General features: G+C 38.8%; 1 protein-coding gene across 5 annotated transcripts in view; it reads left to right on the forward strand.

The window, feature by feature from the left end:
* Nucleotides 1-17923, forward strand: part of NSF (N-ethylmaleimide sensitive factor, vesicle fusing ATPase) — an 81146-nt gene that overhangs the window by 38968 nt on the left and 24255 nt on the right. For all 5 annotated transcript variants that reach the window (XM_044447017.1, XM_044447014.1, XM_044447013.1 and 2 more), the window contains 4 exons: nt 12235-12434; nt 14675-14840; nt 15902-15976; nt 17506-17693. In XM_044447017.1, coding sequence (XP_044302952.1) covers nt 12235-12434; nt 14675-14840; nt 15902-15976; nt 17506-17693 — 629 coding nt within the window. The remainder of the gene's footprint in view (nt 1-12234; nt 12435-14674; nt 14841-15901; nt 15977-17505; nt 17694-17923) is intronic.

The following is a 17923-nucleotide window of genomic DNA, read 5'->3' on the forward strand; positions in this document are numbered from 1 at the left end:
AAAGTAAATGTCAAGGGTCAAAATGGAAGCTAGCTAGGATGGGATAAAGAAGAGGTTTGAGAGCAGAAAATGTTGAAAAGGCAGACATTTGGCAATTAAAATACTGCAGTTTCTCTTCATTAAGCAGTGGGAGGTCAGAAAATAGAACCTTTTCTAAGGTTGGGTTCCACTGTAAGAAGCAACAGTAGAAGCATAGTATAAATAGAGAGCCAATTCTGGCTAAGAGAATGGTATACAGAACCTGGTGTGTATGTGTGTGTAAATACGCAGCTTTGAGGATTACTACCTTTGAGGGAAAATCTAATATGCTATTCTGCTTAATGATTTTGGAGGTGGCTGCTACTGTTTGGGGTTGAAGCCGGAATGGCTAGCCAAACACTGACTTTGCTTCAGGTTCCTTGTGTGCAACTTCTTGTCAAGCACTGGCTGGAGAGCAGGATACAACAAGAGATAAATTAGGGATATTTTATATTTTTTCTAAGTTATAGATAGGTGGCGAATTATCATTAGACAAAGTTAGATCGTATATAGAGAAACTTGGGAAAAATTATAACAGATGGATATAGACCTAATGGAACAAACAGTTACAGAGGAAGAAATGAGAGAGAGTTTTAATAAATAGGGAAAATCTCCCAGGATAGATAGATTAGGACCAGAATAAAGCTTTTGATTCCAAAAGTAAAGGCCTTGTTTAATAAAATACTAGGAGAAGGAAATATGCCAGCATCTTGGGAATATTGCACAATAGTTTTAATTCCTAAGCCTAATAAAGATTTGACTGATCCAGTGCCTTAGAGCCACATCACTGATAAACCAAGATGCAAAAATTTTTACAGAATTTAGAGCAATTATATTCAGGTAGTGTTGCAAGTGTGTTAGTAAATGACAGTGTAACAGAACAAATATCCTTAGGCATGGGTACTAGACAAGAACGTCTCCTTTCCCCAATACTGTTTGCTTTAGTCATATTTACTGGAAAACAGTATTAGGAATGATAATATAATAAAAGCTATAGGTTTTGAGAATAAAATAAGATTATCCTATTTGCCGATGATACCTTGTTAACAATAAGGAACCCATTAGAAACTATGGACCAGATAAGGTTACATCTGGAAGAATTTGAAGAGATACTGGGTTTAAGGATAAACTGGGATAAACTGGGATGTTATTTAATAGTGATAAAGAAGAGAAAGAAAAAAAATCAGGAGTAAGTTTAAAGTAAAGATATCTAGAGTTATCAAATATTTAGGTATTGATATTACTAAAAAGAATGTTTAAAAAAGAATAACTTTGATAAGTTGAGAAATGAAATAAAAGAGAAAATGAATGAATTTAGGAAGATTGGATTATCTTGGCTTGGTAGAATAGCATCATGTGAAATGAAAATATTGCCCAAGAATTTTTTTTAAATTTATGATATTATTGATTTAAGGTAACAGACAAAGAAATAAAAGAATGGCAAGGGTTTATGATTAATTTTGTAATGGGAATTAAAAAATGAGGATAAATTCAAAAATATTTATTTATTTATTCAATTTATATCCTGCCTCTTTCCTAGAAAGGGCTCAAGGCAGCTTACATCATTCTCCTCCTCCATCTTTTCCAAGCCTGTGAGGTAGGTTGGGCTGAGAGTCTGTCACTGGCTCAAAGTCACCCAGTTGGCTCCATGGCCAAGCGGGGACTAGAACCCAGATCGTCTGAGTCCCAGTCCCAGGCTCTTAACCACTACAGCCACACTGGCCCTCTAAATATGTTACAGATCACAAAAGATAGCGGGGTTGGGTATCCCTAATGTAAATTTATTTTATATAGCAAATCAGGTGAGGCATATACCAGATATTATATTATATTACAACCCAACAAGGTAATATGGCTAAAATTAGAATTTTCTCGACTAGAAGGATCTTTGACAAATCTTCAAATATAATAATAAAAGTATTTTAAAAGGTTGAACATACTTTTTATAAAAATATGTTACAAATTTGGAATAAATATAAGGAAAAATGTATGCCGTCAATCTCACCATTATGTCCAATTACTGAGTAAGAAGTATTTCCATTAAATTTGAGAGAGATTTTAGGGAAAGGATAAAAGAACAAACAAATAATTAAATTTTAAAAAATGGTTAGAGAAAATGAATAAAAATGGGGAGAGAAAAGCAATTTTAGCAAAGAAGAAGATAACTTGGGTATAATGTTACTCCATTGAAATGTTGGACTAGTGAGTGGATAAGAGATAGATGCAGGAATTATATTAAATTTGTAGATATTATAGAAAAGGAAAAATAAGAGAATATTTGAATAAAAGAGATAATAAGTAAAGTTTATAATATGTTGTTAGAAGAACAGGATCAGTAGGTTTCACTTAAAGCAATATGGGAAACAGATCTGAGGAAAAACATCAGTAATTATGACTGGGAAAATATTTGGATGAAGAGGATACTAAAATGTATGTCAGTAGGAATACAGGAAATTTTTTACAATAATTTATAAGCAATATAAATTGTTTATAATTTATAGATATTTATGAAATTGTATGGAAGTGGTACCAAGTTCTGGTTAAGTGAAACTGTATAGCTAATAAATATTCCAATTTATGTTGGAGATATGGTCATGGAGTAGGCACATATTTTCATATGTGGCGGGAATGGGAATATATAATGATTGAGGTTTTTAAAGAGAGTAGTAAAATATTAAGTTTAAATATTGAAACATGCCCTGATCACATTATTTTCAATATTTGATAAGAAACAATGGAGTTGAAATACTAAATTTGTTATTAGTTCTTTTATTAACTGCTGTGAGATTAATCCTAGCTAAGAATTGGAGAGCAAAATATAATCAGTTATGTGATTGGAGGAGTATGGAATATAGCTATTAATGACAGCTATATCATTAAAGTGATATTAAAGTGAGAAAAGGGTATATACAGAAAAATAAGTTTAATGAGATTTGGGGTGTATTTATGGTGTATGTGTTAGAAAAGGTAAAAGGATTTGAACCATTAAAAGACTAATTGCAGTTGTAGAAGGGGGAAATGTCCTGAAAGAATGTTTGAATGAGTTTTCTATCTATAACATGTATCCTGTGGTCCCGGTAGTCAGGGGCAGGGGGCACAGTATCTTTAAGATTTATTTGATCATATGTTAATTTTATGTTTTTACTTTAGTTGTAAGTTTTTTCTTGGTTGTACTTTAGATTGAAATATTAATTAAATTATTTTTTTAAAAAGCACAAGAGCATTGCCTTTTGAGAGAGTTGCAGCTGGCTGGCCTGCTCCCTTGTGAGATAGTTAAATATGGAATTGTGTTATCATAAGCATTATGGACTTCTCTAACTTCAACATATCATGAGCTGTAGAATTTCTTGAGCAGAGCTTAGGTAACCTGAGACTCCCTACCTGGAGAAAATGGGAATTGAATACTTGTTCTACTGGCAAGTAGCTGCTGTCTGCATAGAGCTCTTGTGTATTAGGGAGCAGATTTTAAAGTTTCCCATTTCAGCTACCTTTTCTCTTTGACAGCACCCCTTAGGCTAAAAATAGCATTTCTGAAATGTGAAGAAAAGTGCTGCTTCCTGACACCCATACTTTTTCTCTGCATTAGTTATAACTTGCTCTTCCAACTATATTTCAGGGCTCAAATGTCAGTTTGACATCTGTTCAAGTCTGCTGTAATGATTCATAAGAAGGAAAGGAGAAGAAAGCAGTTTTTCTGCCATGTGCATAGTACCACAATTTCCCATTTTGTTTTCTCTCTCTTATCTTTCCTTTGCTTCGCAAGTGAGTAGTAGTAAATATGCCAGATCCATGCATGGTTCATGGCTGACTGGGTCTTCTGTATTGCAGTTTTCCTCAGGCTCTTACACTCTCTCATTCTTTTTTTTTCCTTTTGTGCAGCTTCAGTCCAGGCTCAAGTACCCCATTTCCAACTACTATGAGTTTGAAATGGTACTTCCATCTATTCATAGAAACATAGAACAGTCAGAAGGGGTCTTCCAGGACATCTAGCCTGATCCCTGGCTCCAGCCAGCTCCGCTCATGACATACCTACCATGTGCATGTCCAGCCTCTCCTTGAACACCGATGGGGCTTAAACCACCTCATATGGAAGCCCATTCCATACCCTAGGGGTCCTATCTGTCAGGAACTACTTCCTGGCATCCAAATTGAACCTTGGTTTCCTAAGCTTTGCTCCAGTGGAATGCATCCTGCACTCCTCCGCAGGGGAAAACAGGTCTTGACCCACATCCTCATGACACCCCCTCACATACCTATATGTCACCAACAGATCCCCTCTGAGTCTGCTCTTTTCCAGGATGAAAAAACCCAGTTCCCTCAGTCTCACCTCATACAGCTTCAGTGCAATTCGGCTACCATCCTTGTGGCCCTATTCTGTACCAATTCCAAACTGGCTATATCCTTCCTGTAATGTGGACCCCATTTTAGTATCATCTCCAGATGTGATCAACACTCCATTCCTTCTGTCCCTTTATTGTTCTATTTTTATTTTTATTTTTTTCAGTTCAGGGCCCAACACCCTGAATTATTCTGCTTAGGCGCACTACACCCTACCAACCTTTCCTTTTAGTTGAATTTTGCAAAATTCTATTCTAAAACCAGTCCTGATGGGTGCCTGGAGTTGAGTGACAACCACTATATTCTGACAAATTTCAGATGTCAGAAATTAATCTATTGCTAATAGTATTTTTCAGCTCCAAGATAGACTTTTTGAGGAGTGGCTTATTTCCAGCCACCTTTAAAGTCTCTGGTACCACCCCATCTCTCAAAATAATCAGGAGGGAACACTTGAATGGACAAATCCCTCCCGGTTCCCCCACTCATGTTTGGGTAATACATTCTGGTCCAGCCCTCTCAGCTGCAATTAAATCCTGGATGAGGAAGATTTTATTTTGGATTATCTTTTATTGTGCTCATGTGGAACTTAAAGAATTTGGGATTGTCTGTATTAAAGTTCTGACTTATTACTGCATCTTGACATGTTCCAGAGCCAAACAATGTGGGTAATTCCTTCAGAAGAATAAAGACTGCCTTAGGGAGTTTTCAGCTGGCAGGTTTCCTTCTGCTCATGTGAAGCGATATTTGGTTGCTGAAGTTTTTAAGAGGGCTTCATTTGTTTGTTTGTTTGTTTGTAAAATTTAAATTCAAGAAAATTTAGCTATGGTTAAGTGATCAAGATGGTCCTATTGTTTTCTGCTTCTTTTTTCTCACTAAGACTTCCCACTTTACATTTGGGGGCTGACATTAGTTAATATTATGCATGTACACAAATGTCTTCACTAGCCTTAATTACCTCAAACTACCCCAAACCAAACTACAACATGGTTTCTAACCATGTTGGTAGAAAGCACTAACCCACAAACTATGATTAGCAGAAGTGATGGATGGTGGTGGAGTCCAGGGATGTGGATAATAGCAATGAGGAAAGGGACAATGAGGAGCATAGCGGCTGTTGACAACGGCACTGAGAACTTGAGGGGGCATTGAGGGAAGGGGTTCCTCTTACCCAAGAGCTCACAAAAATCTGAAGCTGGCACTGGATGGCGAACATGTAATACTGAGACTGGAATGGTGGAGCAGAGTGCTCTTGTGAGGAGGAACAGGAATTAATGTACAGGTGCCTCAGGTAATCCAGATTTGGTGATTGGTCATTCCTAACCGTTTGCACTGAGCCACTGTGTCTCAAGAGCATCAGTTGGGAGAACAGATGGAAGGAGAGACTAGATTTATATTAGACAATAAGTATCCATGCTGAATTGCTAAAGGCTGCAGAAAATTGTCAGTGATAAGGACCTACCACAATGTCTAAAGTGCAGTCCACAGTTGATGCCTAAAACTAAATTTTGGTGTGCTGCAGCACACCTATGTTGGTGGCCATTCCTATAATCTTCAAGAAGGCATTAGACCGCCTTCTCATTTTCAACTTCTTAGTGGATGAGGCTGTTGGTATGTCTTCTCTGCGGCTGTGATTTTGCTAAAAGCCTAAAATTACACTTTCAGGTGCAAGTTTTTTGTTTTTTTTTTAATGTGTGCAATTTTTACTTTGTAGCCCAGGGCTTTTCTATACACGCATTAGGAATTCCTGCTTTAATATGATTTTCTTTTCGTTTAAGATCCATCAGAAAGAGATAATTGTTCTCCAATTTGCATCAATCCTAGAGTGTCCGTCAGTTCCAATTCATCTTTCTTTATAGTCACTTTCCTGCAGGGAGTCTTGGTTTTATCCAAACACTGGAAGCTTATCTATACTAAACTAAAGAGTATAAACTATTTATACTAAAGGGTATGGCAGACCTTATTAAGACATGCTAAGTGTTTAGTTATTATTCTCCCCACTGAAGAGTAAAACTTACTTTATGTTGTAATGTCATAATGTTCCTCTTCCTTGACCTCTGCCACTGGATACCAGCAATGTGGGATAGGGAAATTAGAGCCTTCTACAGAACATGACTGCAAGAAGACTAACTAGGACTGGGCAATATGGATATTTTCTGCCGCTTGGTCTTCAGGTGCTATTCAAAGCACTAGCTTTGATCATTAAAGTCCTTTGCAGTCGGGGGTACCTCAGTACATGAAGGATTGGCTCTCCTTGGATGTATCCTTATTTTGAGAGAGTCATTTTGAGGCCATTCAAGTGCCTTCAAGTTATGACGAATGACAGGTGGCTATATGTGGAAGGAACATTTCAGTAGTGGCTTATGGTTTATGGAATGCCCTCCCCAGGGAGGCATCTTGTATGCCTTCTTTAGTGTTTAGTCTGTATGTCTGAAACCTTTTAAATTATGCTGTAGTTCTTAATATTATTTTAGCATGGGTGAATTTGTATTTTGTCATGTTTGTAAGCCATTTTGAACTATGTCATCTTTGCTGTATTTTATTGCAATATGATTTAATGTGCACAAATAAGTGAAGCCATTTCAGTGGCAAATTTGCCTTTGGCTTAACCCATTAATTTAATCTCTGTAACCAGGGTCAAATACAGAGAGCTGCATTTACTCACATTAACAGCTCTTACAGTCCCGTTTCTCCCTTTTCTCCCTCTGTGTTCTTCTGCGCTATTAATTTTTTAGATTATAAATGGAAAAGATGGGAAGTTCCGACCTGTCTCTTTGCTTATGAAATTCTGAAGGTCCCTTATACATTAATATCTCTTAGACCTTAACATTTCTCATGCTTCATCCCCAGGCCCCAATTTTACTCCTGTTGCCTTGTGTGGATATTCCTGCTGCTTGAGTGTGTTATCTAATAAAGTTCATTCATTCCTTCTGAGTTTGGTTCCCAGTGTAGAAATGTCACCCATGTATGCACCTGAACAATACAAGAAGACTAGAATACTGTGTGTGTGCGGGGCGGGGGGGGATTTTTGGGGAATATAACAAAACAGTTAGTTCCATAAATGCTATCTTAAATTGACCTTTGCAGGCAAGCTTAATGAGATATGGTCAGAGGAAGATTGTCATAGTCTAATCTGTGCCAAATGCCAACCCACTGAAAATTCATTTGGTTGAGGAGCCTGCTGTAGTGATGACAACACTGTCGTTGGATCTTGGTTTATTGCTGTTATTTTGACAAGCTGTTGTGCAAGCTTATTTGTTTTCATTGTGCTGGTGAAAGTTGCTCATAGGTGAGTGAGTAATTAAAAACTGCTTGATAACCCTGGTGTTCTGTTATATGAGTGACCTTCAGTTGGAGTATAGGCTTGATGCCAGACAGAGGCATTTAGACATGCCCATCTAGAATAATAGGTTGAGTTTTATAAGCCCCTTGTTAATAGTATTGACATTTGGATACACTGCCTGCCTTTCTTTTGGAGCTGAGATAAGCTGCAAAAATTACTCCAGTGTAGGACATTGCTGTCTTGAGTCGTGACATTTTGAAGTTTGTCATCACCTGCCTATTTGAAAGAAGACCTGTCTTCATAGTTTCAGTGCCTTCCAGGTTAGGCAGGTGCTTATGGGGATATTCTCCAGGTTGAGGTGAGGTGGGACTGTGGAGGAGAGCACATTCTTTGTGTGCAGAAGGTTTAATTTATGGCATCTTCAGCTAAACAAACCATTGCTGATCAATTTTATTGTGTAATTTTGAAGTCTCGTCATTCCCCCACCCCACAGCTCCTATCTCTAGAATTTGAGATGGCCCAATGAAATTTAAGACAATTCATGTAATTATGAATTAACCTGTTGAACCCACTGCTTTAAGATGTGGTTGCCACTGACTCTACAAAGGGTTTGGACACACTTTATGAAGGGGCATAGTACTATTGATGCTGTTAAGTATTATGTCTAAAATGGAACTTCCCTTGTTCTGTTTCATGACATTATCAAGTTTGTCATCACCTATCTATTCGGAAGAAGACTCCTAAATATGTGTACAGATTTTCCAGATGCATGTAGCTGCCCACTATTAGAAACAGGAAAGTGGATAAATAGAACCATAGATCATACAATTTAATATAGCTCTTTATGTTGTGTGAAATTTTGGCTTTTGGGTTAGCAAAGAACTCTTCCTCAAAACTTCGATAGCCACTGTCAGACATGGGTGTACAATACTGAGCTAGGTGGACTAAATTGTAAGCAGCTTTGTTCTTTCATAGGTACAGCAAACCACCATCCCAGCATCTTAAATTGGGATGAGATGGGAGTAGGCCTGTACAGCCCGAACGCTTGTGCGGCCTGCTGAGTTCTTTTATGTGGCTTGTTACACTTTACCAAGGCTCTAGGCAATTTTGACTTTGCGTTGCCCAATCCTGGAACACTGTTTTGTTGGAGCTAGAGATGAACTACTAAGTAAAAAGGCAGAATAATTTCTAATTCTAATGCTTGTGGACAAACAGCAAGGAGATAGCTATTTTCCCTCACAGATCTCCATTTGTGTTACAGGCCATTGAGTTGACACTTGGTGGAAAGAACGTGGGGTTTGATGGACTTTTGGGTGACTTTTATAACAGATGTGCTTTGAATTCTGTGACAAAATGTTCCCCACACTGGAGAACTGTTTGCCTGTAGTGAATATCCTTTGGCTCTGTATTTCTCCACTTGTTTATTACTTGAAGTACACTTTTTAAAATTAAATTGGTGGGAATTTAATTTTAAAAATAACCCCTTTCTTGTAGCTTGAAGAAAGAATATGTAAGGGTAAGAGTAGCACAATTCTTATTTTTCTATGGAAATCACTGATACTGTAATGTCTCCAGATTTCCTAGGACATCTGGAATGTGCAACAAACAAATAATAGATAGCAGAATTATCCACCTCCAGTAGAGGCCAATTAGACTGAGGCAATGACAGATCATGCAGAGATACAACAAAGAACCTCTTCTATGTGTTGATGCTTTACCTTTACAGAAACCTTTAATAATTGCATTTATTTTTCAACACATACAGTTACTATTTTTGTAGATAGTCTTGTGGTATAAGACTAATCAAAGAGGTAAAACTGAATATGGAACCAATCCTTCGAGTAGGCTATACTTATAATCTAGTAGAATTCTCTTTATCTGAATAATCTATGCCCTCAAACAGTTCACTCTTTTCAGTTTAGCAATAATTTCAGCACTAAAGGATTTTGTGTTATGTACACTGCCACCTTATTTTGCTCCTCATTGAGTTGACAAAATGGATAGTACAGAAATGTAGTATTTTATTTATTATTTAGTTATTGTATTTGCATTTTAGTGCTGCAGTTACTGCCTGAATAAATAACTGTTGTTGGATCTTGGTTTATTGCTGTTATTTTGACAAGCTGTTGTGCAAGCTTACTGGTTTTCACTGTGCTGGTGAAAGTTAGTCATTGGTGGGTGAGTAATTAATAAACTGCTTGATAACCCTGGCTTTGTTATATGAGTGACCTTCAGTAAATTACTGTTGTCAGATAGTTTGCACATACCCTCTGCCTGATCGTAGTCAGAGGGTTGTCTTACAATGACTGAAGAGTAAGCCTAAAAGTTACCTTTTGGTGCAGCTGTCAAGTAACAGGATACATTTGCATGTGCACAAAGTTTCAAACATTCATGTGTGCAGTTGCTTGATAGTGGCATATTTCAAATAGGTGAAGTCTAGTGCTTCCTCTTACCTTGCCCCCCTCCCCCCACCCAGCATTGCAAGGATGAACACAGAGCAGCAAGAGATTACGTCCATCTGGCTTGCCTGACAACAGAAATTCCCTAAACCTGTTTGTACAAAATTTGTCTCAACTTGCACGTAGCCTTTTTGTAGCCTCTCTCGTCTCAGCAATCTGGGATTCCCCTTCACTGGCATCACTCATCATTCAAATCCCACCTCACTGTTTTTGGGTTACACAAGAGATCGTGTTCCCCATATGCTGAATTAACAGGCTCTTCTCTGACACTAATTTGACAAGGATCACTTTTAATTTATCACCACCTTGTTGGTTCATGTGTAAAAATAGCATTTCACCTCCAATAAATTTTTCCTCCCCCACTTACATAGTGTGTGCTTGCTTTTCTGCTATCTCTTTCAAATGCGTGAGAACTGACTAAATTTTTTATCTGTTTAGTTCCCCATCAAGGCAAAAGGCAAAACACTTTTGTTTTTGTTTCTAAAATTACAAATGTCAGCATTACCACTTTCACTGCTGTGGCTTAAACTGTCTGAGGCTTCCCTTCCCTTCCAAACCAAGGAAGGAGCCTACCTTAGTTCTATTCTTAGAAGATGCATTACTATGAGTACCATGTGGGAACAGTGCAGAGTTAGATGGATAACACAAAGTTGTATGCTTTTACAAGGGGAAATGCATCTGCTGTGCTTCCATGCTTCTTCAGGACTAGGCCCTATGATTAGGTGAAGAATAAGACCATGGGAAGATGGTGCACTCAAGTCCTGTTTGTGGGCTTCCCCTGGGCAACTGGTTTGCCTCTGCATGAATAAAATGCTGGACTAGATAAGCCCTTAGTATGATCTAGAAGGGCTCTTCTTATTGTGGCAAAGCATGTACTTTGTGTGCAGAAGATCTTTAATCTCCAGTTAAAGGATCTTGAGAAGCAGGTCTGGGAAATGTCCTCGCCTTAGTTCTGCAGACATTTGCAGTCAGAATAGACCGTACTAGGCTAGCTGGAATAGTAATCTCACTTACTATAATGTAGTGGGGAGCAGTTCAGCTTCTTCATCTCCTGAAATCCATGGGTCAGTTCTTCCCTTCAGCCACCCTCTTCTGCCCTGCCCAGAGCAGATCCATCTGCTCCCCATGGCTTTTGTGTTTATCCTGTTCACCACCATGCAGCGGCTGTGTTTACACATTCACGATGGCTTATTTTCCCTTATTATTATAAGATTATTAACATGTTGAAAGGGATTGAAATAATTAGCCTTGGCAGTGTAGCTCTCCATGTTGTACAAACCTGGCCAGGGTACCTTGTTGCTGTAGTTAACAAGCCACCCTAGAACTTGACAGCAGCCTGTCTATGGGCTCTCAGTGCCTTGTGTACATTGCTGGGTGTCTGAGTAACAACCCTCACTGCTGCATGCTGCACTAGCTGAAGCTTCTGAATGCGGCCGGGGACAGCCCCACAACGAATGCCTTACAGTAGTTTAATTGCAGGGTCACCAGTGGGATTATTGTGGGTATGTTATCTCTATCCAGGGAGAAGTGTTGTTGGCATACCATTCAAAGTTGATGATGGAGATTTAGGGCCACCATGGTCACCTAGACCTGTAGTGACAGTGCGGAATTCAGGAGCACACTCAAGCAATAATAACCATTCCAGAGGGGGTGCAACAATAAATGCAGAGATTTTCAAATTCCAAGAAGCCCTGGTTTCCCTCTGTGGGAGCAGGCTCCTGGAAGCCATGGGACCATGCCTGTCCCTCTCCCCTTTTCATGTGTTGGTGGAACAGATTCGAAGCTCCACTGTGATTGCTTTAAACTATTGTTAGTGAGACCAAACCATGGTTTAGTGCTACATATGAACAGGGCCTCTGATTCTTGTTGCACCCACGTTATCTTAGAAGGTGGAGGCACTGTGAACAGGGTCTCTAAGGAGGTTTTTAATGGTCATGTGAAAGGCTGTCTTGAGTACTCTGGTTCCAAATTGTTTATATCTTATAGGTATGAATGCATTTTAGGTTGTGTCTGTGAACAAACTGGTATCCTAAATGTAAGATATGAGTTGAGTACCAATTAGTTTCCAAGGCAGTCTGACTCTTTGCTTTTGTATTTCTGTACAGGAAATTACTTTTATTTTCCTTTCTTTCCTTACAGGCTGCAAGCATGTGAAAGGTATCCTCTTATATGGTCCCCCTGGCTGTGGTAAAACACTCATGGCCAGGCAGATTGGCAAGATGTTAAATGCCAGAGAACCTAAAGTAGTGAATGGGCCTGAAATTCTGAACAAATATGTCGGCGAGTCAGAAGCCAACATTCGCAAGCTCTTTGCTGATGCAGAAGAAGAGCAGAAGAGGGTAATTTTGACAAATGACATAACAAATTGCCATGAATTTTAGATGCAGATAATGAAACTGAACAGGACAGGGAAAATATGATTTTGTCTTACATATTGATAGATGACATTATGGGGGGAAAAGAGATGACAGAAATGGTGCTTTTAGCATCCTTCCTAATGTCTTATTCCTGCTTTGGTGGGTCATATGATTATAACATTGTAAAATACCCTTTGGCTGCTCTAGGTTCAATTTCCATACACCCCCAATTTACCCTATATTTAAAGCATTTCATCTGAAGGCACTGAAGAATAGAGTCCACAACTTCCTTAGGTAACTTATTCTGATATGGAACTGTTCCTACAGCAAACATGCTATATACAGGCATACCGCAGAGATGTTGTGAGTTTGGTTCCTGACCACTGCAATAAAATGAATATTGCAATAAAGCAAGTAACATGAACTTTTTGGTTTCCCAATGCATGTAAGAGTTATGTTTACACTATAATTGCACTCTGTTAAGTGTATAATAGCATTATGCCTGAAAAAGCCATGTACACACCTCAATTAAAAAACACTTCATTGCTAAAAATGCTAACCGCCATCTGACCCCTCAGTGAATCGTCATCTTTTTGCTGGTGGAGGATCTTGCCTCGATGTTGATGTTGATGGGTACTGACTGATCAGGGTGGTGGTTGCTGAAGGCTGGGATGGCTGTGGCAGTTGCTTAAAATAGGACAACAATGACGTTTGCTTGCTTGCTTGATTAATTTCATTTCTATGCTGCTGCATAACCCAAAGTTTCTCTGGCTGGTTTACAATACTAAAACATACAAACATACATACATTATAATAAAACAAGTATTAATCAGATAAAAGATAAAACAATAAAATAATAGAGTAACTCAAATAAAATATACTCACACACCAGTAAACACAACTAACAAATTAACCAAAATTAAATTAAGATAAAATATCCATAACAAAATATAAAAGTATTAAATAAAATTAACAACTCAAATAAAAACATGTTTAAATAAACAAGTCTGAAGCAAGACCACAAGGACATGCAGAAATATGCATTTTCAAGGCTACCCTTCAATTCTAGAATTCCTTTCCCTTGGAGAATCAGCCAAGCAATAGGCCTCTGTACACATCCAGCAGACTGGAGTAACAGAATCCAGAGGTGTTTGGGTGGATTACACAATGGAAGACTGCTGGTGAGGGCACCATTTTTGAATGCTCCACAACACCTGGAAAAAACCCCAAAAATTAGCACACTGGAACTAACTCACAATAGTTCTAAGCCAGACTACATTTCTAATTGCTAGGAATTATTGTTAGCATAGTGGCACATTAAAATATATTTGGATGGCTAGGGATAGGACAGGAAGGACCAAGATGGAGTTTAATCAATATAATTGGGTTTTCTATGATTAAATGGATTATTCACCTTTAATCTGTAGGATGGGGCTGTACACTGAATAAAACATTCTCTCTTATGTGAATAATAGTCTCTGTTATTTTCATCTAGTATATGCATTAATTTGTACTTCCTTGTACTACTCTAGAACATTGGTTAAGAACAGGGAATAGATGTTACACTTTCAACAGTTCTGATCAGTTAACAGCTGAATAAAGCAAGATAATATCCTCTGTGTTATGGTGGGATAACTGAGACTGCAAAATTGTGCCTTTCCTAAGGTGAAAGAGCAACACAAGATGAGGCTCTCAGCCATATTATTTAGCCTTCTTGTCTGTAATTTTGAAAGCTGTTGCCACTTTTCTCTGGAGATGGCTTTAAATATGTGGCATATGAGCATTCCCAAAACTGATGTGCTCTCTAAATCATTGCTAGCTACCATGGCAGTTCACACCAGGTTGTGGCAGGCTGTAGGATTTATTTATTTATTTATTTATTTATTTATTTATTTATTTATTTTATTTAAAACATTTCTATGCCGCCCCCATTGCAACAAGGCCTCTGGGCATCACAAAGGATGCTGCCTTAAACTAAGATTGCAGCTTGGTATCCCCATTGGGAGGTGGAGAAAAAGTGTCTTCCAACTCTGAAATGCACTGAAATCCAGTATCTGCATTCTGTAGTGCTTAATCTGCATAAACCCATGCAACCATAGGCACTGGTCTATTATGTGGAAGTTTTGTTTTCTGAAGCCTCACCCATAAAGAAAGAAATAGAAAAGAGAATGGCCAGATCTTCTTGTCACTGTTTTATGACATACTTTGTTTTTCTTGATTAGCTTGGTGCAAACAGTGGTGTGCACATCATCATCTTTGATGAGATTGATGCCATCTGCAAGCAACGAGGGAGTATGGCGGGCAGCACAGGTGTCCATGACACTGTTGTAAACCAGCTTCTGTCAAAAATCGATGGCGTTGAGCAGCTGAACAACATCTTGGTCATTGGTATGAAAGCACCTTGTTCTGTTTGGGGTGGGGCTGTGCTATAACTTCCTGTAGGGAGTTGTGGCTGCAGAGAGTTGGGTTGTGAGTCAGATACCCTTTGAAGTTCTCAATCCTCAGATCTTTGTGTGTCTAAAATAGGTACAGAATAGGTGGTCAGTCTACCTTGGGCAAGCAGGTAAATTGGACTATAACTGAACTTCATTTTGTAAGATAGGAAATTCCTAAACTAGACCACCTGCCATTTATATTTTCTTGGTTGACTGTTAATTTTTTACAGCTAATTGAAGGAACACTCAAGGCATGTTTTAAAATGATATATAAAATATACGTGGGAAAAACCACAGTTACACAGTAAAAACAAATAAATTTGGTCTAGACAACATCTCAGCACAATTGATGATTTTAGCTGAAAGCTGTTACTGGGATCATTCATCAGCATGGGAGGAAGAATGCAAGGCAGAGGAACTGCCACTTCCTTAGCCTGCTAGATAGACAAGAGCCAGGGCAAAAAGTGCACATGTGTGGAGATTTTTTTCCTCCCTCTGCCCCACCCTTCCCCACTGGTTTGTATTTTCCTTCTCAAGAACTGTGTTGATTCATACAAGCAGTATTGCAGGAGCCATCAGCATCTAGGTTTCAACTGCTATAGCTTCTGTAAACTCTGAAGCATATTTTAAGACCATTATTTATTGCTGGATGTAACTGCAGTTCAGACCTGTGTGTTGCTGGCTCACATTCTCTCTCATGAATGGATCATACATTGTGAATGTGTAAACAAAGTCACCTCTAGTAGCCTGAAAATAATGCCTGACTAATGCTTGGCTCAGCTGTTGGAGGAGACAGTTCTAGAGGGGCGTAAGAAACAACTGCATATCTTAATTTGTGCTTGGTGAATGGATAATTCTATAAAGCTGGAACTCCCGGCTAACTTAAGAGTTGACAGGGGTCTTGGGGCTTGAGATTATCACACTGTTTTTGATGACAGCTTCTTTTTGAGACGTACTACATAGGTATGTATAGGTGCTTTTTGTAACAGTTTCTGCTTGATGTATACTTCATAGGTATGACCAATAGGCCAGATCTCATAGATGAGGCTCTCCTGCGACCTGGACGACTGGAGGTGAAAATGGAGATTGGTAAGCAAGCAGTGAGAACATGCCTGCTGACATATGCTAAGAAAGACCACAGACCTGTGAACCAGGAAAAAAAAAGGGACTTGGCCTGTTCCCAAGGATTTGAGAAACCTAATTCCATAGCAGTTATCAATCCACACCAGTTTTTTTATTAATCTGTCTAGCTGCACATATTTTATTTTAGTTATTTAAATAAATAATTTAAGTTAGTTGGTTATATCAATGAGGTAACTAAATGTGTTTGTGCTTTGTGAAGTGCCCGGACAGCTTCAGCTGTTGGGTGGTATAGAAATCAATCAGTTAAATAAATAAAGCAAGCCCGGCTTTTACTAAAACAAGAAATAAAATAAAACTTGCCTGCTTGTTCCTCTAGAGGTGCTTCTTACTCTCTACAAGTAACAAAGTACATAACTGTTTTACAGATATGATTCACGGTTTCTCATGCTAACCAACACATTCATGGAAATTAATGATTCACATTAACAATGATCAATTCTTCATTAGAAAGGCTACCCTGGCATTCTTCTTGAGTTCCTATTTCTGGTTTGTTTGTTTTTGTTAAGAGTGTGTATGTGTGTAATTGTGTACTAGAACTGGTAGTTGGTAGACATAACAAAATCCTTCATCAGTCCCTGGAGCACAACACCAGAAAGAAACTCTCCTGGCCAGGTTTTGATTGAGCAAGTATCCCAGCGAGGCAGACTAAATCCTATGGATCACAGCATGGTGCCATCCTCCATAGCCCTCCAGCCTATTCTGGTGCTGCACAGAGAGTTCCAGTGGACAAAGCTGAGAGAGAGCCACTCTTTTCAGCTCAGTAATGCATACCTAAAAACCAAAATGGTCTCAGAAGATTATATATAGTCTTCCATTTCAAGATTTCTGATGGTGATTGGCCTTCCCCACACAAAGAATAAGCCATGCAGCCCTCAAGTACATATAGATTAGCTTGATTTGTCTAACCAATAGAAGTTACAAACATTCACTTGTTAGCAGTGTAATGTGTTGGTTCCATATCCTCTCCTGTTCCTGTCCCTCCCTCAATAGTATGGAGACTGTTCAGTCTATCTCATGACACTCGAGGGCTGGGGTCATATGTAATGGGAAACTGTGGTTTCCTGCTGTGATAAGCTGTGGCAGACTTCAAGCTCAAACACTTTTCCCTCTCCATTTTTTAACTTTTCACATCCTGGCTTGTTCTTACTAGCCATAGTTTAAACAAAGTGCAGTTCCCAAAGGTTGGTTGACACAGGTAACTGACTGATTTAAAACCAAAGTGGAAGCTTCCCTTGGTGGGTAAAAGTGGGGGAATGGGAATAGACATACCTGAGGCTTGTATGCATAGGTCTGAAATCAGCCAGTTTGACTTCCTGTTAATGTAATGCAACCCGTTACTTCCTGGATGGAGACTGGGAGCACTGTCTACTTGAAAACCCTGGACATTATCAAAGTTACTAGCCTTTGGAGAGAATGGGTTAGAAGGGAGTGTTATTGGCTAAAGCAAAGAGTTCATTGTGATGATCCTTTTTTAGGTTTGCCAGATGAAAAGGGCCGAATCCAGATATTGAATATCCACACTGCAAGGATGAGGACCCACCAGCTGCTGTCTCAGGATGTTGATATTTCAGAGCTGGCTGTAGAGACCAAGAATTTCAGTGGTGCTGAGCTTGAGGGTCTAGTTCGTGCAGCACAGTCCACCGCTATGAACAGACATATTAAGGTTTGATTCCTTCCATTCCATCCCACCACTTCAGATGTCATGAACTATGAAAGCAAGGGTGACCCTCTTCCTTTTTTCTGCTTTGTTTTTGCTCATACTATGTGATCATAATTAATATGAGTATCCCCTGAAGTCTTTCCCTCCTAGTCTGTGGAGGAAATTGTAAGGTGGTTACAGTTTCTGTTTAAGAGGCTATAGGTGATTTGGGTGGTGTTTCAGGAGGATAAAGA

This window comes from Varanus komodoensis, unplaced genomic scaffold (assembly GCF_004798865.1).
Source record: "Varanus komodoensis strain SLA01 unplaced genomic scaffold, ASM479886v1 scaffold50, whole genome shotgun sequence".
Taxonomy (NCBI): domain Eukaryota; kingdom Metazoa; phylum Chordata; class Lepidosauria; order Squamata; family Varanidae; genus Varanus; species Varanus komodoensis.